General features: G+C 42.4%; 1 protein-coding gene across 1 annotated transcript in view; it reads left to right on the plus strand.

The window, feature by feature from the left end:
- Positions 1–21,426, plus strand: part of tenm2a (teneurin transmembrane protein 2a) — a 152,152-nt gene that overhangs the window by 83,797 nt on the left and 46,929 nt on the right. The window contains exons 3-4 of the mRNA XM_029511933.1: positions 6,994–7,200; positions 14,968–15,199. Of these exons, the coding sequence (XP_029367793.1) occupies positions 6,994–7,200; positions 14,968–15,199 (439 nt within the window). The remainder of the gene's footprint in view (positions 1–6,993; positions 7,201–14,967; positions 15,200–21,426) is intronic.

Here is a 21,426-nt window from a genome sequence, read left to right on the forward strand (position 1 = left end):
ATACATAAATGGAAATTCATTCCCCCCTTGCAGATCTGTTTGTTTTAATTGTTACGGAGCATGATCTGAGGTAATGAAGAGCTAAAAGCATAGGTGTCTATCTATCTGCACTTGGGGTCAAAGGTCTGTGTGTACTTCAGTGTGTTCTCACATGCACATCTGCACACCATTACAAGCGAGCATGCACTCGTATGCATGTGTGTGTGGGAGGAGGAGGCGATTTATTTTGATTGTTTTCATTGAGGGTCCAATGTGAAGAATCCATAACAATACCATCAATCCACGGCAGCACAAACATGGATGTAATTTATATGGTAATGCAGCCTCCATGGTTGCCCCAAGTTACGCAGTGGACATATCTGACAATGGACAGCATGGGTGTGCTTTTGCATCCAAATGCTATGTATAGCCACATAGATACACAGACACGGTTGCATTACCCAGCAACACTGAAGCATGTTTCAATTAGTAGAAGTAGATCAGTGCTGAGCTGCGTTAGTGCGTCTGGGTCAAAAGGCTGAGTGCATCGCTTGCAATGGCATGCAAAAAAAAAAAAAAGAAAGAAAGAAATGCCACTTGAGTGAGAAGAGGAGTGGGCAATGACCTGCTGAACTAGTTGTTGGACTTGGTCAGCGATGATGCTGTTTGAATTCATGCTGTGGGGATATTCCGCTGCAGCTTGCTATCATGCACTGTAAGTGCCAAAGTGGCCTGTTGAATTCTTTCAAAGGATTTAGGAGGTTTGCCTTTCTGTCTCTTTGAACTGTCATAGCTGATGACTGTTCTTGATGATGTTTAGATGAGCAACACAGCATTTAAATGATTCATCTCATTATCTGTCTTTTCAAAGTTCTGTTGATAATAGTATGTAAAAGGTCTCCATTGTTCCAGTGCACACATTATATCAAGGTCAAAAAATATTGTTTAAAGGCAACTAATCATCAGAGCCTATTATTTCTGAATGGCCTTAGTCACTGAGCACAGTTGGAGTTTGATTTCACTGTTCAAAAGATTGAACAAAGCAAAGAAAGCTTTTGTTGTCTCCTGCCTTCATCGTCACCTGTGTTCTCAAAATGATAATGTGTGATATATGAATATATATGTATATATGAGACTTTTTTCTGATTACATGAAGCTGGGGTGTGTATGGAGGAGCATTTTTGTAAACAAATGGTTCTGAACTACTATCACCTTACTTTTCAGTAAAGCTTTTTACTTTTAAACAAGTATAATTGTGGCTAACAATTTTGATTTTAAAATATTTACTGCTGATCCAAATGTTAGAGCAGTTAGGAAACAGTAATAGATTAGAATTACAAGGGCTAAAACTGAGTTAAAGTGATTAAAGTAAAGCAAATGATAAATGCCTAAAAAGTAATATGTGAGTAACATAGTTTGCAAAATGTAATTGATTAATTATTGAAATAGTTACCTTTAAGTATATAATTTAGCTGGTAAGTTAACTGATAAATTATTGAAGTAGCTTGAAAGTAGGATAAATTGTGGCTAAAAGAATTGGGGAAATTGGTTGAAATGAGAGTGATGAGCCTCTCAGTTATAATCCTGGAAGGAATATAAAAACTAAAATTGAGGAACACTGGAATGTAGAACAAACAATGTTACACTGCGAGTCTGTACCGCACCTGTTTCCCAGCCAGAAGGCATCATCAGCTTGCGCTGTGGGCTGTGTGTGTGTGTGTGTGTGCGTGCACAGAGGATCAGTCCGTTTTGGAAGAGGGCCACTGTAGTTGTGCAGCGATGAAGTGATGCAGGCGAGATGAAAGCGAGAAACTGATCGTGAGGCAGAAAACAGCTCTAGGCCAGAGACGAACCCAGACACCCTGTTACACATCAAAGGGAGAGCCAGTGATACAATCATCTCTTTAGGCTGTGAAAGCCCAGCTTTATTAATTAAAACACGTCTGTTGAATCATCCTCTCATTTTTCCCTTCCCGCTTTACTCACTTTATCACTCAGTTTCCACTGTGACGCTTATTACAAAGGGGTAAAAAAAGACATGGAGGTGGTGGGACAAAACGTTCGAGGTACGAAGCAGATGAACTCCGACCATTTTTGGATAGTCTGCAATATCCATTTGTTGGTTACACAAAGCAGATAACAACAGGTGTGCATCTTGTAGCAGTCCCACAAAATGGGAAATATTTAAAGGAGTGAATGAGAAGGGAACAGGAGGTGATGATTTCAGAAAAAGGAAAAGGGGGGGGGGGGGTTGCAGGAAGAGAGATGAGATGGAGTAGACAAATTGCACTGTATAGATAAATTGAGAAAAGGGCCCATTGTGTCAGCAGCTGTCATCACTAAATAGCCCTCAGATCGCTGTCAGACACTATCACACATACACACGCACACAAACATGCACACTTCCATACACACACTGACTGACAGCTCCCCCTCAGTCCAACATCTGTGCTGACAGCAGCCATGGTAATGAGTCTCTGCATGTGCCAGCATGGGTGTGTCACTTTTTCCTCCCTCTTCCCGGCACACCGCTCATTCAATCATTGCACGTCTCCCTTATCTTGTTGCCCCCCCCACCCCTCATCTCGTCGTCCTTTAATAGAAGCACATGCTGATTGCCTTAGCACCACAAACCAGTAGCAACTACATGACAACAACATCAAGTGGAAAGTTGTATGAGAGATCGGTATGTTATTTCGTTTTTTCCTGGAGTTGCCATCCAGGTGCACTGTATTTCACACAGAGGTGTGGAAGAAGAAGGGGCTGAAAGAAGGGAGCGATGAAGAGATGATGAATGGCTCTCGTTAGTGGGGTAATTTGTCTCTTCTTGTCTGACTGGGCTCCAGCTGTCGCTCCATCCCTCGCTCCACTCCGCTCTCCTCGGCCTACCACTCCTCACCTCAGCCAGATGGGCGGACGGATGGACGGAGCAAGGCACGGGGGAGGGAGGGAAGGATAGGAATAGAGACGAAGAGGAAAGGAGAGTGACGAGTCAATAATCAGAATGGTGTCTGTCATGTATTGCCATTGCACGGTAAAGAATGACTAGATTACACAACTCACATTGAGATGATTCAATGGGCATACACAGAGCCTATGCACTCGTATGACTCATAAAAGCAAGTCAAAGCTGCTGGTGCTCACCCAGCAAACCAGTGACCATAGTGTTTCTTTTTACATTGTTATCAAATCATCAGGGGACCCCACTAATGCTTTTAATACAGTGCTGCAGTCTTGTTTTTCTCCCATGATACACTTTATTTTTCACACTAATCAACACTTGCAAAAGAACTGTAGATTCAAAGTGAGAGACTTGCACGGAGAAAGGATTAAGAGATGTATACAGATGGCCAGGGAGGCGGCTGAAGGATGACAACGAACAAATCATCAAGAGAACCAAGTGAGCTCATTGCCAAGTCTTTGTTCTAATAACACAAAGCAATTTCAACTGACCTTTCTAGAAATGTAGCGGGCAGAAATGACTGAGTTAAGGATGCCCCACAGCATAATTGCTAAGGAGATTAAAGTTCCCTTAATTGCTTTTGGCCAACTAGTGCAATTTTTCCTTTTTTGTAATTAAAGTGATTTAAAATATTAATAACTACATTGACATACACATAACCTCACGTGCACGATTTCACACATACGCAACGGTGCAGACACATAGTGAAAACATAGAACATCAATGAGAAAACTGTAAAGGTGTGCCATTACACACACACAAATACATGCGCGTTTGTCACCAACAGCTTCATTAAAGGTTCTGTGAAATATGCCAATTCCCTGATCCATTCGTGTCATCATTTGAAGTTTTGGTCTGTTTGGTCCCCTGTTATTGCCTCCTCCCCTCCTGATTATCTCCTCTATTGCTTTCTTCCTCGTTTTTTATTGGCAATAAGTTTTGTCAGCTCATAGCTTATGGAATGTCCTCTGTTTCCTCAATCCATTTCCCCCCTCTCTCTCTTTCTTTGGCGCTCCGTTCTCCCCGTCGCCCCCGTGACCCTGCTGTCGTTCCTCCTTCTACATCCATCTTTGGCCGTCCTTCTCTTCCCTCCTGGTGGCCACAGTGTTTACTTTGCCATTGTTTATCCATTTTTCTCTGTTTGCTTTGATGAGATTGACCAGGCACACACGTAGACACACACACACACACACACACACACACACACATACCTAAATAGAAGGCAAGGATGGCATCTCTCTTGGGTGTAGTTAACGTGGCGCTGTGGATCGATCCTAGCTCTGGTTTCCGTGACGCAAAGGCTCTAAGCTGGACAGCAGGACAGAGGGATCACTCTGCCTCTTTTTCTATCAAATGCATCTCTATAAAACCTCGCTGACACCTGGACTTTTGCAGAAACAAATATTTTTTCATGATTAATGTCCTCCATTTCGAGCCAGCCTGCAATGACCATATCCAACTGCTTTGCGTTTCCTAGACGATGCCTACATTGATCCTTCCCCTCCCACCCTTGCCCAGATACTGCTTCCCTGATGCACGCAATAATGCAGCATCGCCTAAGAGTCCCCCCATCTATCACGGCCTTTACACATTTTGAGTTCTATCAATACTCTGTGATGGAAAGGTGAATGTTGTCAAATTATAATCACACTACATCTATTTCCTGAAGAAGTGTCACTAAGTAAAGGAAAGAAAAAAAGTATTATTGTGAATGTTCTGAAAACTTCTAAGTTTTTTTTGAGAAGATCTCAAATATTTTCTTTCTTTACCTCCTCAGGTTTTTGTTTTCTTTTTTTTTTTTGGAAGTGGGGTTTGGGGAGTTTGATAAAGGGAGAGGCCCTTCAATGAAAGGCTAGACTTTTTCTCAATTTTTCCTGTCAAGTTGTTAGCTGCAAATGAAAGAATGGATGAAGTTGAAATGAAATTAGAACTACAGATGAACAAACCTATTTCTAACTATCCCCATGACACTTCAGTAGAAGGTGAAGGACAAGATGTGATTTTAAAATCGGGATACAAAAGGTTTCATTTTTTTTTAGCAGCAGTTAAAGCAAACCTTTCTGTTGCTGGAGGCTATCTCTGTGAATGTAGAATCAGGAGAAAATAAGTGATTATCTGTGCGTCAAAAAGCGTCTTTGGTTGACTATCTAATTACGAGTTGTAATAACCTGAGTCCTTCGGTGGATTGGCTGGACTCAGTGGCCTCATTCTCACCATATTGTTGATTGATTGAGCTGCAAATATGGCAGACATAATTATTCTATATTTTGAGCCGTCTCTAAATAGAATTTATTAGATTTGTCTTTGTCCTTGATTCCAAACCTTTGGAGAGTAGAGTGAATTCTCTATATCCCTCTCTTCTCTCTCTGGTGTATGGGACAGCCTGATTGTGTCCACATGTCCCATGGCTCCTACTATTTAAAGCTTTGGCTGTTAACTTTCTCTTGTCTTGCACATGTAGAGGACAATCATGCCATGGATTTAGGGCCTCTTATCCCCAATCTCATTCCAATAATTGACCTACTGAAATCATGAAATATATATACATTTGTAGCTATTTCTTTCGTTGGTCTTGTGTAACCAGTAGCGTTGTGCAAACCCAGTGGTGTATAGTAACCAAGCAATAATGCGAGCATTTGAGAGTGTCACCTGCTGTGACCTAAGATACATCTTAATAAACCCAGACTTTGGTTTAGTTAATTTTTGTTCAAGTTTCATTCCTTCACAGCAGATCTGCGATAGTTGATAGTATTGGATAGATTTGATTGCAAACTAAAGTTGTTTAGTTAAAGATGTTAAAGATGTGTTGCTGCTTACAGCTTGAAGTGGTGCTGAGGTCTTAAAATATTTCGAGAAAATCCTGACAATTTTTCAAAATCTTAAAATTAATCCTTAAAATTAAATTCAGGATTCCTGCAAATACTCTGAATGAGTTTGTGTGAGCAAGCGAATAAGTCTGAGTGTCTGAGTGAGGGCAAACTGGCTCCCACTCAGCAGTGCTGCACTGTGTAGTCCTCTATACTCAGCCCTACAGGCACCAAGCCCAAAGCAATTGGTAGCCTTGTTGTTTTTATTTATTTATTTATTTGTTTTGTTTTGTTTTTTTAGCTGGAACTGTACCTACCTGGTTGGTTGGTTGTTTTAAAACATGCAAATTGCTAATAAGTATATTTTTAAAAACATATTTTTTCCATTCACAGCATTTACTTGTTTTAAAAAGACTTTTACTCAGGTAGTATTTAATAAGTGACTTAAGTATGGCTTTTGGGTACTTTATACAAGACTGTGCAAACCTTAGGTAGATGCATGAATGAGTTACTTTACAGCACATTTTGTTACCATTGAAGTGCTGTTTTAGCATTTAACCTTATCTTGGGATTGTTAAAGTTGGCTTTAGTTTATGTGTGTGCAATGATTGTCTTGGGTCTATGCTCAATGCTGCTAATCATTTTGTTTTGGTTGTTGTAGGAAGTCAAAAATTCTTTGTCACTCATTAATATATTTAGGAGATACGCGTCTCTCTCCAGCCTCTGTAAGCATTTCTGTACTGCGGCATCAATTTCCTTTCCCAATTATAAAGGGGTGGCTCATCCAAATTATTAGAAAGTAAGAAAGATCATTCACACTTTATATTTACATCCTATCATGCAGATGTATTGTGTTTTGCTGTTTATTTATTTATTTATTTATTTTTACCTGCAGAATAAGAATAAGCGATTTCCCCACTGCTAAATGTATTATTGTATGGTTCATTCATTTCCGTGTCAGCAGCCAGGTATCTCAGATAGATATAGTATTGTAAAGCCTGGATAAATTTAATCAAAACTACTGGCTAAAGACACCAGAGGTGGAGACAAAATATATTTTTATTTGTAGTTTAGGTGCATAAACGCTTTAAAAAGTACTACATTTTATTAGCAACATTATCCAGGTTTCCATTCTGCTTTTGTAAACAGTTCCCTGTATCACTCAATCATTGCCATCTGTTTTGTCTAACGCACCGCCGTCCTCCTTCCTCTTCTCTCCCCTCTCTCTTTCCCTCCATTCTCCAGGTCGCCCACTCCCTCCGACCTCTTCTTCCTCCCTGCTCCCTCCGTCCCTTCCGCCCTCTTCGTCCGCCCCCCACCACCCTTCCCCCGGTCCGTCTCCACCGATCAGGGAATGCCAGGTGCCCCTGCTGGAGAAAAACTCCACCCATTCTCACCTGGAGCCCCACCCAGACGACTCATATTTGCGCCGGGCCCAGACCTCCTCAACGGGTAAGAGACCTCTCCATTCATCCACCCTTTTATTCTTTCATTCATTTCATTTATGCATCAATATGTCATCCATCGCCTGGGTCACTGCATTACCTCATCATGTGTCCATTTCCTGATCTGATTTAATCGTTGCTCAGTGAAATGCCAAGCAAACCGTCGCTTTAATTTAATGTCACATCTTGTTCTTTTAGCCATTTTGTTTCTGCTTGTTTGCATTCCACTGCACTCAGCATTTGTTCACTCGGCTGGATATCAGAAAAAATATATCTACTTACATTATACTTAAATGACATTGATTGAAGACATGATCAGCTATGGATTTATATGAAGGGAAAGGTATCCTCTGCTCCATCCTGTGCTCATTCACAAATAAATTTAGGAATCTGTATTTATATACTTTTAACAATAAGAAAACAATCCATCAGTTTCTAAAAAATAATGAAGAGAATATTGAACTTCACGTCTTTTGTGACAAAAAAAAAATTTCAGCCGATAATTGGTTATTCGTTAAATGGTGTGCTCCTACCTTTGTCATCTGTTGCCAGAAAACAGTGATGCAAGGAAAAGCAACCCCTGCACTCTGCAGTGCAGTTTGGTTGCCAATGAGTAGATATGTTTTTGTACTTACTTTTCCATATGACATTAATAATCCACTGGAAAGTGAAAGGTAAGGGGATAATGAATTTTAAGTGCCAGCATGAGGATCGGTGTAGCAAAGACAAACTAGTTAGTTTCGTCTGCTCTATGCTTTCATTTTCATCATTGGACGCTCTCTTGTTGGCTGTTAGACGCCCTGTGTGCTTATATCAGCACCTCGTAACTATTTTTCTTGCCCATACACACAAAAACATGCATCTGCAGTGATGAGTTTATTCATCAGCATTCACATTTATTCTCAACAATTAGCTACCATGGGCCCACTCTCTCTGTCCCTCCCTGCCTGTCTTTCCCGCACTTCCCCTGTTTCTCCATTCCTCTGTGCATCTGCACTTGTAATCAGCAGATATATTTAGCAGAGGCCTGATGGGAGGGAGAGGGGTGGGCAGAGAAGTCCTAATGTGATTTTTGGTGGAATACAATCTATTGTTAATGGCGTTAGGCTCTCCTTTGATCCAGTATAAATCTTCATTAGGGAAGGCCCGGGTCCCAGGTTCAAGAGCAACGTGATTAGGAGGCTTTTAAAATGACGTTACATCAGCCTTCTAATTGGTTTACTGTTTGCTGGGGCAACATCAATCATTAGCCCAGTAACTGCACAGCAAATAAATTCACTCTGCCACTGACACCCTAATGGCAGACACTGGCAAAGAGGGAGAGTGAGGCTTGCAGGCACACTCTCTCTCTTCTCTCCTTCTTGTTCACATACACCCACACTTTCTGTTCTGGGGACTCTTTTCAGTCTCTGCTGAGCATGTAAGCACAGAGCCAGTGAGCGGGAGAGACAAAGAGACAGAAAAGAAAACAACAGAGAAGCGGGAAAAAGAGGCGCAAAGTAGCAAATGGGAGCACATATAGAGAAAGCCAAACTTTGACTTTAAAATTGTTTAATGAGATCTTGCATGAAAAAAAAAAAAGAAAAAATCAAAATGGAGAAAGACAAGGATAAAAATTCACCCACAGTGCACCAGTAAAAATAGACAGAGAGAGCGTCTCAAAGCCAGACAGAGCCAAAGAGACTCTGGGAGTCAAAGAGACAAAAAGAATAAGGGGAAATACGAAGAAAAAAGCGGGTAAGCTGATGATAGTTTATAGAGTGAAAGAGAGATATTTGGATGGAGGGGGTGAAACATTGAGATGAAATTGCAAATTGCTACGTTTCTCAGCCAGGACTCCTGATCTAATGGGTGCAGAGAGAGTCCTTGGCTTCAGGCATCCATTAAAATCGACCTAAATGAGTTTAGAGTGGCAGTCTGGCACTGCATAAACACATCTTGGCATGTAGGAAGACACAGGAACGGCTGTGAGGACATAAAACACCTATAAGCAGCGACTGTTTATGCATGTGCTGTAAAAAGAGCGTGCTCGTCTGGATGTGTGTGTCTTTGTGTGGTCCAGTAGAGACTGGACGCTGGGCAGGAAATGAGCCTTTTCAAGCCAGGCAGAAACTAACCACAGCGAGATAATCCTCAGGAAGCGGCATGCTGGTTGTATGTGTGTGTATGTGTGTGTTCGTGTTTTTTTGTAGCGTAGTCCACCATTACCTAAGCTAACAGGTGGACAGACATGACTTGTGTTCCTAGTGAAGCATGACAGGTGAATGGGAACGGAACGCTGTTTCTGAGGATTGGCTGGGAATTGGGTCTGCGAGTGTTTATATGGGAATACTGTCTGGCTCAGCGCACCTGTCTGGAAAACGCTCCCCTAGAATGCCAGGAGAGCTGAGGCGGCCAAACGGAGCGTAGCAGATCGCTCCTGGAAAGAGCTAGCATTAGCACAGTCTCTGGCCATTCATTATGCATGGGGAATGCAAAGCTATTTTTAGCCTGAGCCTCATCTAAAGTGGCTTGCTTTCTGCTGCCAGGGAAGCCACCTCAAGTCACTGCCGAAACAATGAATGTTTAATGGCTTTGTTGAAACAAATCTGCAGAAACAAAGGCCCGACAAAGATGCGCTCCCTTCTCCTGCGCTAATGTTATGCTTCCTAATGGTGCTTATGTAAGGGTGACATTTGTGTAACAGTAGGATGATTTTGCGTGTGTGTGTGGGTGAAATGAACACATGCATTTCTGTTCATGGAGACTGTTTGTTTTTGGCTGGATCTGAAGACTCTTCTCTGGCGGATTATTTCCTTCTAATTAGACAGAGATGACTAGCCAAGGCAGAGGCGGTGTATGTGTGTGTCTGTGTGCCTGCCTGAGTAAATGTATGTCTTTACCTTTATCTCTTTTATTGTGCCCGTATGTGTTCATAATGTTTATGCTTGTGTTTCATAAAGCCTATGTGTAGATGTGTGTGTTTTATGTCTCTCTCTCTTAGTTTCACCTCAAGTTCTCCCTCCATTGTGTTTCAGCTCCGAGAAAAATGACAAACAAGGAGCATGTGACATTCTCAGACAGGACATATGAAAAACAGAGGCCCTTAGGAACATGCCGCCTCAAAACGCGGGTGGCATTGCAGTTAGCCCACAGAGAAAGTGTCTGGAAAACAATAGAGGGTGGCCCGGCTGCTTTTTAAAAAAGGAGGAATTAATAAGGAGACAGAAGGAGCAAGGACAGACGGGGTGCTGGAAGCTGAGCACTGCAATGATCTTTTTTAACTGCTGAATGGGCATTTCAGCTGGCTTGCACGCACACACACATACACACACTGCTGTGCACCCTGCCCTATGACTTTTCTCTGTTAACCACAGAAATTGTCAATAAACATTTGCCCATCCAGGGCTACAAAACAAACTGCCTTGGTCTGCTCCTGCTGCCAGGTGGCCAAATACACACACATTGAGATTAATGTGGTGCAGCCGGCCCCCGCCTCTCGATGATATGTGTATGCGCTGCATGCTTTACAGGGGTGGCAGGTTAGCAGACAGGCTAATGCTTCTCTGCTGAATGAGGCTGCTTTGAATTGGCGAGCATAATGAACTTCCCGGGATTAGCCTGGGCCAAACCCACCAGCTTATAGCTGCAATCCCCCCGACCACCTCTCTCTCTCTCTCTCTCTCTCGCTCACACCAGTCACTGGGGACAGTGGACAGAATAAACTGGGTCAGGCTTCAGCAGCAGTCAGTGCTTCGCCAAAAAAACATGGCTGTGAAAACAACACTGCGAGCTGTTGAGAAAATCTTTTTACAATCGCTGTTAACGTGCACTGGCGAATGAAAGAGAGAGGAAAGATAAAGAGGAATAAAATGCGATCTGCTTGGCTGCTCCCTAATTGCTCTATTTCCTTGCTGCATGTTTTGTCTTTTATCAGACCGGGTCCCTGTTAAAACCGCTGTTCCTATTAGCCTACCTGCGGGTTGTACTTTAAAACTGGACAATTCATCTGACTAAGTCTCCTATCTTAATTTAGTGGACCCATTTACCTCAAGCATGCTTGTTGTTGTGTACTGCTTCCCTTTCCAGTGGTTACTCAGATTTGTGTTTCTGTGGCTTTCATCAGGATTTCTAAGTGTACAGTATAAAAAGAAACAGCCTTTTACCTCTGCCTTGCTGCAGGTAGGCTCTACTTTGCCATATGCTCGTGTTTTCCCTGCCGATTTCTAGGGATTCAACTACGTGAAACTGAAATATCATCCTCAGTCACCAAGACAGAAAAGATTAAATCATTTGGTGTCAGATATTCAGTAATTCATCTTTTACCACTTATCTGTTTCCGGGTCACGGGTGCTGCTGGAGCCAATCCCAGCTCTCACTGGGTGAGGGGCGGGGTCACCCTGGACAGGTCACCAGTCCATCACAGGGCCAACACACAGAGACAGACAGAGACCAACAACCACTCACACTCAGACCTACAGACAGTTAAGAGTCACCAGTTAAACAAAACATGATGTCTTTGGACGCTGGGAGGAAACCAGAGAACCCGGAGGAAACTCACACAGGCACGCAGAAAACTCTACAGAGAAAGGAACCGGGCCTGGAAACCGAACCCACAACCTTCTTGTTGTGAGGACATAGTGCTAACCACTATGACACTGTCCTGCCTTGGTCTCAGATACTGTAAAATACTCTCTTCTACAAGGTACAAGGTTTTTTTGAGCTCCTGCTATAGACTGGTTGAGATTTGGAGTATAGAAAGTGATGTGATTTTTTTTTTTTTTTTTGGTTTGTTTTTGGGGTTTTTTTTTTATGTCAGTCATTCACACAGCAGGTTGTTTCTGCAGTAGCAAGAGTGTACATTGTAATGAGTGTTTTTGTACTTTATTCTTCAAATATTGATTCAATGAAGCAGAGAACAAACTGTATTTTTCAATCATACAACAGTTAAGTCCAGGTAACCTGACAACGCACGACTATTCGTGTGGTCCCAGAAGGTGATGAATAGAGAAAATGCAGACAGAGAATCGCAGGCAGTATTTTTCTTAGGATTAAAATTTTTCTGACATTATCTGGTGATATGTAATTGCATTTGCTGCTAGATTGTAGATAGTGGGATTTCCATTATTTTCTTTGAATGTTAAACTCTTCATTACAAAATGAAGCACATGTGACTCTCAGTCACATGGACTGAGCCATATCTTATTCGGATGTGACTCAGTCCCTCTCTAACAGTGGCTGGACTGTTGAACAGTGCACTTCTTCCCTGGCACTGTTGGACGTACACACACACACACACACACACACGCTGCACATTTGAAGAATAACACACACACTATGACCATAGCATTTCATGAAAAACTAGGGATATATAACCATGTATTCCACTTCCATACAAGGTGTGCCATATATTATTCACCTGAATTTGAATGAAAAAACTGTTCAATATTTATAGCAAGCAAGCGAACAAAGGCAACTCCTGCTTTTGTGTATGCATACTTAAATTTGGGATATAGTGGGATAGTGTGTGAACAGAGGCATGCCCACTTTTATTTTTTGCATTACTCGGGCTGTGTCCATGCCTTTATGTTTGCATGCAGGGGCTTTTTTTTTTTGTTGGCCACTATAAGGCTTTGTGCTGTCTGCTGTTTCTGTGCTTAAACTAGTTGAAAGGACTTATGCAGATGTGGTGAAGTAGGAGCTATTTCACATTCAAGAGGACATTGTAGAAGGTGGAGGGGGGGCCAAGTCCAATTCCTGTATTTATTACTTTTAACAAACAAAGTTTATCTTAAAGTGCTTTACATCTCAGTAAAGGACGCAAAGAAAATGCAAATAAGAATAAGATGAAAGAGGGAAACAATCCTAAAGCAGAGGGTGTATACAAGGGAGGAGATGGAGAAATAAAACTCTGCATACTTAAGTAGCAGTTCGCACTCTGCATATATGATGCAAGACTCAAGCTTTTCCTCCAGGTGTGTAACTTCATGTAGTGTTTGCAAATGCAAGTGTGTGTATGCATGGACGTGTGTCTGTTTCTCCCAGGAGCATCTTTGCATGTGCAAACAGATGTTTTGGGTCTCTCCCGTGTAGCAGAGGTCAGGTCCGTCCATCTTTCTCTCATCTACTTCTCCTCTTCACCCTTGTTCTCCTCTCTCGCAAGCATCTGTTCTTCAGGCCAATGCGGCTGACACCTGTGCCCCAGTGGAGAAACAGTGGAGTCAGGTCACGTTACAAACTGGTCACCATTACAGCTGGAGTTTTAAGAGAGTTCGTTGCCCCCTCTCTGCTCTTTAACACTCAACCTGGAGGAAGAGAATGGGAAAGGAGTAAATTTAGTTTTACATACATTTTCTACCAGGGTTTGTTTGCATGATGCAGCTGCCCTCTAAATATGCATTCTGACTTTTTTATTTCCGCGTATGTGTGCATAGTTGCTATCACTTATACCTCTTTCGAATATCTTTCCTGGAAAACCAGAAGAGCAAACAGGAAGGTGTGACACATCCACTTTTCTTCCTCCCAACATACTAATACTTTTCTTATCTAATTCATGAAGAAATGACAAATGGAGGAGGGCAAGTGTGATCACACAGCTTGACAAGGCATTTGCGTTGGTTGCGTTCACCCCATACATATGTGAGCATATGTGCGCTTACTCCATCCTTTGATCAGTCCCTGGAAGGTAACGTGCAAACAAACACAATCATTGTAATGCATTCAAAGCTTAGATGTGTAAAACAGCGATGAAAGTATCATGTGTAGTATAGTTGAAAGACGAACACTTACTGTGTTGTAAAGCCAGAATTCAAAGCCAAACGTAACATCAGTGATTCTGTGTGTTTTGTAACATTATCAACATTTCTACACAGACGTTGCAAGAGCCAAGTTGTGAACAATTTTTACATTTTTCATTCCTTTTCAAGTTTTTTTTTTTTGTTTTTTGTTTGTTTGTTTGTTTGTTTTTTTTAAACCCTGTGGTTTTTGATCAACTACTTTTTGACCACATGCACCTTCCAGGCCAATGTATGCACATTACTGAAGTCATGCGACTGTGACATACTCACCTATATTATATTGTATGTGCTATATAGATTTTTCTGTATGAACCCACATGCAGACACACACAGACACCAAAGAACAGGCTCAAATCTGATTCACAGAGAGAGAGAGAGAGACAGGGATATAAAGGTGATGTCTGAATGGGTTTTCTTGTCTGAGTCATCCGGGTTTGTTTTTCAGCTCACTCTCGCTCAGAAGTCCATTAGCTCAGTGTTGGAGGGGCAAGTATTGGATTCTACCTGACATGTTCTCCAAGTCTGGGAGCATGCACACTGTGCTGAGTGCTCTAATATGGCTCACACACAGGCACGTACATACACTTTCTCTTAGTTGTGAAGAAGAAAACAGGAAGGATTAACAGTGAAAGACGGACAGGAGTGGAAGACCTGGATAAATATAAGACAGACAAAACAGTGAACAAAAAATGTGAAAGCGGTGTTATCAGATTCCATGCATCTATTAAGCTGGAAATTCCTACTAAAATAGGTTATCGACTATTTAAAAATAAGACACCCGATCTGAACACAATGATGGCCGGTTGCTGATGTGACGTAATGTCAGTCAAGCTGGTTGCTGGCTGAAGAGCTGTACTTTTTGGGCATAGAGAGAGAAACACAAAATATCAAATAACATCTGTGTTCCACCTTTCGATTTGAAACATTTTTTGAAATTGAATCCTTCGGTCCCTGGATCTGATACTCTTAACTGACTCTGTGTCCTTCTCTTTATCCAGGGGCTGCCAACCACCACAGTCAGTCCACTCTACGGCCTCCGCTCCCCCCTCCACACAACCACCACACCTTGTCCCACCAGTCGGCCAACAGCCTGAACAGAAACACCCTGAGAGGGGGACGAAACCCCATTCACGCCACAGCTCCGGGCACCGGGGATGGGCCGACCACCCCTGAGTCAGTGCAGCTACAAGACAGCTGGGTGCTCAACAGTAACGTACCACTGGAGACCAGGTAAGCGAAAGTGCATTTTCCATTCATTTGGTTCTGTTCTTAGGACAGATTTCTCTGCTGCTGATATAGAGAGCGACTTATAGTCAGCACGGCAGTGGAATAAGCCTCAAGTAATAATTAGTAAGTAATTAAAGGTCACAGCAGTTTGCTGCTTCAACTACATTCCTGTGAGTACATTGATGATATCAGTGAAAAACACAAGGATGAAAAATGAGACTGCGGCCCTGATTCTGATCTGTTAACTTACTCAGACGTCAGATCACAGGATTCTTTGACTCTACAAATGTAAATAACACAACTCATTTGTAGGAAGGAAGTTTCTTATTTAAAAATCAATGTGAAGTCAGAATAAATTAGCAAGATAATTTATGACCATATATGAATCAAATTTATTTTGAAGTTCTTTGATGGTTTTACTGTAGGATTATTTCACAAAACAACAGGTTTCTGTCAAACTGGCTGACCCACTAATAGCAAGCAGGCTATTTTAGTCACTAACAATAAAATGTTGTATTTTAGCATTCTTTGCCTAATTTGAGGTATGCCTAAGAGATCTTGCAGTTGTCCAGGGCCGGATTATCAACATCCTTGATCGGGATAAAGGGCAGACCCAGACAACACAAGCCGATGACCAGTTCAACTGATTTATAGCAGTGTATTTGTCAGTAGATGGTCTCATTAATGCTTATCTTTTAAATAAATGCAGCATTAGTTCACTGAACAAAATATACTAAAATGAATGCCACTTAAATGAACTGAATGTCACTGACCATCTTGCTTCAATTATTCTAAGCAAATATATGAACCTCCAAAATTGCTGTTGGCCGCGTATTCACAAAGGTGCTTTACTCAAATGCATTCTCTACCTCATCTCCAGGAATGAAACATAAATAAGCATCTGCCAAAACTATTATGCATGTGTCCTGGAGTGCGTGCGCAGGAAATACAAACCATTTCACACATCCTACACATCCACTTTTGCCAGTTGTACACAAAGAACATTTACCAGGCAAATAGAGCATTCATGCAGCGCATTACTATTCATGAGGCATGCAGTGAGAGGGACACTGCACGCGCTCACTCTGTGAGCATTTACTCTGCTAGCTGTAGTTGTGTTTCTCCTGCTGGGCAATGGGGCTTCCAGCTCTGATGGGCCCCATCTCCCCAGAGTGCCGGACCTGTGCAGTATTTATGAGGCCTGGCCATGTTTAATTCAGCCCCACTGATCTCAAGTCCATGCTCAGCCTGTGCTTATGCTTTGCACTGGTATGCATGATGGCTAAGAGGATGTGCCGTGTTGAGCTGAACACTAGCAATTATTTATCTGTGTTGCTATGGTGGCGCATATACCATAAAAGTTTAAGGGGAGATGGGGTTTTTGTCACATATTATTTTTGCATAGGTTGCAATGATCTTTGTGAAGCAAAAATAAATGTTAAAGTCCTGTTTAGAGGATGTTGTGAGTGCCATCCTTGGAAATTAAAATTAAGCAACAAACGCGCTCATGCACACTGTCGAGCTCTCTGCAGTTCCAGTGTTTGGCGGTGTTCAGGTGGTGGGGTTGGGCATGGCACAGAGCCTGTTGCAGTGCATGAAGCCCAGAGCAGCACAAAAAGTTTCCAGCTCCACCCTCCTGTCGAGATTGGGCCCTCCTCCTGGCGATGGTGGAGGTTGGGTGGGCTGGCAGGGGCTGATGGAGCTGCTGACTGGGTCGAAGCCAGAGGGCCAGAGCCAAAGAGTCACACCATTCCCTGCACTGGCAAAGCCAGTCCTTGATTTCATTATAACCAGCAGCTAAAGGACGATGATGAGCAAATGTGTGGATGCGAGGGATGTGTGTGATTGTCTGTATGATTGTTTGTTTGTTGGATGTATGCATCCAAGCATGTGTGCTGTCTACTGTGGCTACTCCCCACAGTAATCATATGTAAATCTTGGCATTTGTTGTCCTCTCGCGATGGTAAATTTTGGTGTGTTGTGTGTGTGTAGGAGTTTTGGCTTGACCAAATAGTGTGACAGTGCTGAGAGGATGAAGATTGATCACCTAGGAAGACTCCAGGGTCTGGATGACAGGCTGGGAAAGAGACATATAGAAACAGATGAGGGTAGGTTGGGGGGTCGGGGGGGTGAAGAGCAGTGATATAGCCGAGAAATATAAGTCAGGAGAGCGAGAGAGGGGGAAATGGAAAGGAATGGTTTACGGTAGAGGAGGGAGAGATTAAGAGGAAGAAAATAGAGAGAGGTGGTGATTGAAGGAGATTGTTTTGTGTGCAGTGTGTGCGAGAGAAGATAGAAAGGCAGAGGAGGGAGATTGGGGCCCATAGAACATGGATACATTTACCGGTGTGAGATAAATTACTATAGATGGCTGGTGCCACTCTGTGTGTGTGCATTTCTCTGTGTCCAAGTGAGTGCACATGTGTACATGTGTTTCAGGATTTTACAAGAATGCACCTGATTTCCAGTCGGTCCCTTGGAGCCTCTTGGCAAGCTGATCCAAGTTTCAATCTCGTTCTGTGATCTCAGGACATTGCCCTGCTCTTGCTTCTCACACTGCCATGGGTCGCAGCTCTGAGGGAGAAATAAGATCACTGAGGGGGGGGGGGGGGGGGCGTAGCTTCTCAATTTATCTGGAAGGAGCAGTGGAGGGTGGGAGGACATTTTGGGGTACTATAGATTACTTTCAAATGCATTACTATGGGGACAGATTTAAAGATGCGACCTGTGGGAACCATGGGGGGGGGGGTGAGGAAGACAAGCAGGAGTGCAGAGAAAAGATTCATGCCTGTCTATGTAACCATGACTGTAATGTGCAGTGTTTCCAGCAGAATTAGATTCTGTGGTGGTACCTGACAGGGTTAGCTTTCTTAAATTAATAATGAAATAGTATTGAATACGAAGTGGCCCACTGCAAATATTTTTATTTCCAAGTAGCATGTGAGAAATAAATAACCAGAGAATAGTATATACAACTCCATTGCTTTGAGTTGTTTCAAACATATACATCTGTGAGTCAGATCAGTGGGAGTTGATTATATGTGCCAGTGAGCCCAGTCCCATCACATGCCTGCGGCCTGAATGACAGGCTTGCAGACTGGCTCGGAGAAGAGATTGGCAAAGATGGTAAAAAATTTTATGGATTTTTTGATGCGCCGGCAGCCCACTAATGCAGCAGGATTTCTCCTGGTGCTCCCAATAGCCTGTCCGACTTTGACAGACAGCGCCATTGTCAGTGTGTTTGTGAATGCAGGGAGGTTTAGAGTGATTCACTGTGGTGTGCACAGCCCTACAATGAAATGAAACCATATGCATTTGAAATAGTGAAACAAAAAAACACGACATCAATGTGGTAGTGCTGGCAAATATAAATATAATATGGTGGGCCGCAACGTAAAGATGCATATGTGCATAGGAAATACTGATGCAAACTACAAGAGATCATCCAAGGTTTATTAATGATAAGATGCACCATTTCCAAAACTGAAACAGTCCTAATTAACTTAGCTATCTTTTAAAGTGTCTGTAATTTATTCCAAAGAAAAAGCGCTTTATTAAAAAGTTTTGCCGGCTATATGCATATACATAATGTATGTGGGGAATTCTATTAGTTCACCACTGATACAATGCAGACCTTGCTTCATTTGATACAAGGAGGCATATCCCATATTTTAGGATAGCTAGAACTGAGTGGTCAAAAATTGCCAGTAAAGTAGAGTAAAAGAATCATGACAATGCCCAATTTAACTTTGTTTCAGATTAAACCACACAAGGTTTCCCAGACATCATCTCCTTCTCAGTTAGCCCGTGAACTACAGCTAGACTAAACTAACTTTGACTCTAATCCTGTGCTAATTCATAGTGAATGAACAATGTGATCAATTACTCGATTCACACTGAATCAGATCCCGACACATCTCTTCTAACTGGTTATGACTTAAACATTCGTCTCATTCATTAAATATTTGGCCTTTTCTGTCTCATGTAGCACCGCTGTTCATTTTCCCTAAAACCTAATCAGCCTTATAATATCCATCCATCCATCCATCTTCTGCCGCTTTTCCGTTTCCGGGTCGCGGGCCGCCTTATAATGTATTTCATAAAAATGTAATTAGTGGAGACATTCTTTATTCAGGTGAGTTGGAACTGTTGGAACTCTGGAAATCCTTCAGCACATATAAATATCTTTACAGCATACAAAATATGAGAAAAGTTGTTCCCCTAAATCACAATCAAAACAGTTTTGCCATTTACAGGTTAGTGGTATTCAGTTTAACAGTTTTAGTAATAAATGTAATTTTTGAGGTTTTTTACATATTCATGTTTGGGACACCTACTGACACCTTTTTACCCTCCAGAAATGAATCTAGTGAAATTTGAGTAGTTTATTCAACACTTTGTAATGCCCCCCCCCCCTTTTTACAAACGTGCAGCCTCCGATCTTTTTCATGTCCTTCAAAGCAACACTCGGCAGATAAAGGCCCATTTTACTGCATCCATCTGCCGATGTTGTTTCCTACAATTTCCTTCAACTATTCTCGTGACACCATCCGCCGGTCCCCAGGCCCTTTGTTTCATTCTCAGATCTGACCGTTTTTGAGTCACCCCCATACCGAGTAGACCTCCGTTAATTATTCTCTTCCTCTGATGATGATTGTCAGAGTGCTGTCCTCAGGAACCACGTTTGTGAGGGTTGAGAAAATGAGGCATGTGTGCATTTGTGCTTCCACAAGGCTGTATGTTTGTTCGCTCAAGGGGAATGCGAGCTTTGACTTCCTGCTAATTACCCAGCATGCTCTCTGTTCTGTGGTTAATTGTCCAGGTCCTCTTCTTCCTCAATGGGGAACAGAGTTGGATGGGAATGAAAACATCCCTCTTCCTCTCTCTGTCTGTCCTCAGATCTGTAGCCTCCCTCTCAATCTTCAGTCGTTCTCTTATGTCACTTTTCGCACTCATGAGGATGCAAATTAAATGTTTAGTAACGCGCACAGGGCAGTTTCATCCAAAGGAACCTGCATACATTTTTATTGTTTTTGCATGGGTGGGCGCCTCTGTCCATCCAAATCTAAATCTGTGAAAATTTGTGCCAGTAATGTAATTTGTGCCTGCCTGTTCTGCATGTGTGTGTGCGTGTCTGTGTGTTGCATGTGTAACACGGGACGTATGACAGCAAGGTAGCAGTGGTTAGATTCAGAATCCTGAAAGGAGCTAAGGAGAAGGAGGGGGGACTGTGTCCCTGTCAGTTCTCTCTAATTATGTGTGACGTTTTCATGCTGGACCACAGTCAAAAAACCCACAATATTCACACTCACATCCAAAGCCACACATACAAGCAAACACACACCCCCAGCCTAATGATACAGAGTTGTGATTGCCGGCTGCCTGCTATGATAGAAGCCCTCCATAGTCCTCCGCAACATAAATCAATGTCAATTACCTCCCCAGAGCACATTAGACACTTTCCATTCCTACTCGTAATTAGTATGGCCCATAGACATATTCCCATCCCACACCAAGCTCACCATGGAGCCTCTGCACACAAACAACAAAGCCAGGGAATGAGATGAATTCATTGCATGCACTCAAATACATACCAGCACAACAAATCATGTACATTGTGTCGCATTGAATGCAAGTATTCAGCGGCTCAGCTTGTGTTCACACACATATTAGGGGTATTGTAATTAATTACCGATGGCCTTGCCATCACAGGGTGTGTCAGCGGCAGTGAAAATGAGCAGCAGCAAAGACACATGCTGTTTGACCTTGGACTGTGTGTGTTTGTGCCTATACACATGCTTGCCATGCATTTGGGAGTATGTAGGTTTATGTGTGCATATTAAAAATGTTGACAGTGACACTGAGCGTGTGATATTTTTAGACAATAACCTGTGCCATCTCCTTCTGCTCTTTCAGCTTCTGTCTGTCTATTTTTCCCCCCTCTTCTCTTTTCCTGTTTGCCCTGGTGTCACGTACCATACCTGACAGGTAAAGGGGGAGGAAGTAGGGGAGAATAGGTAGCAGAGGAAAGAGGAGAAGAATCCAAGGGGATACCAATCGAACAATCAGCAGCATGAGATGATGAGAGAGAGAGAGAGACAGAGACAGACTGTCTGAATAATTGATAAACAGAGGGTCACTGCTCCCAAACCAAATCTTAATGCTCTGAGCACATCACCCGTTTCCAGCAACTGTTTTTAGACGGGGAGAGACATGGTCAGACTGCTGGT

The sequence above is a fragment of the Echeneis naucrates genome, chromosome 10 (genome assembly GCF_900963305.1).
Source record: "Echeneis naucrates chromosome 10, fEcheNa1.1, whole genome shotgun sequence".
Classification (NCBI taxonomy): Eukaryota; Metazoa; Chordata; class Actinopteri; order Carangiformes; family Echeneidae; genus Echeneis; species Echeneis naucrates.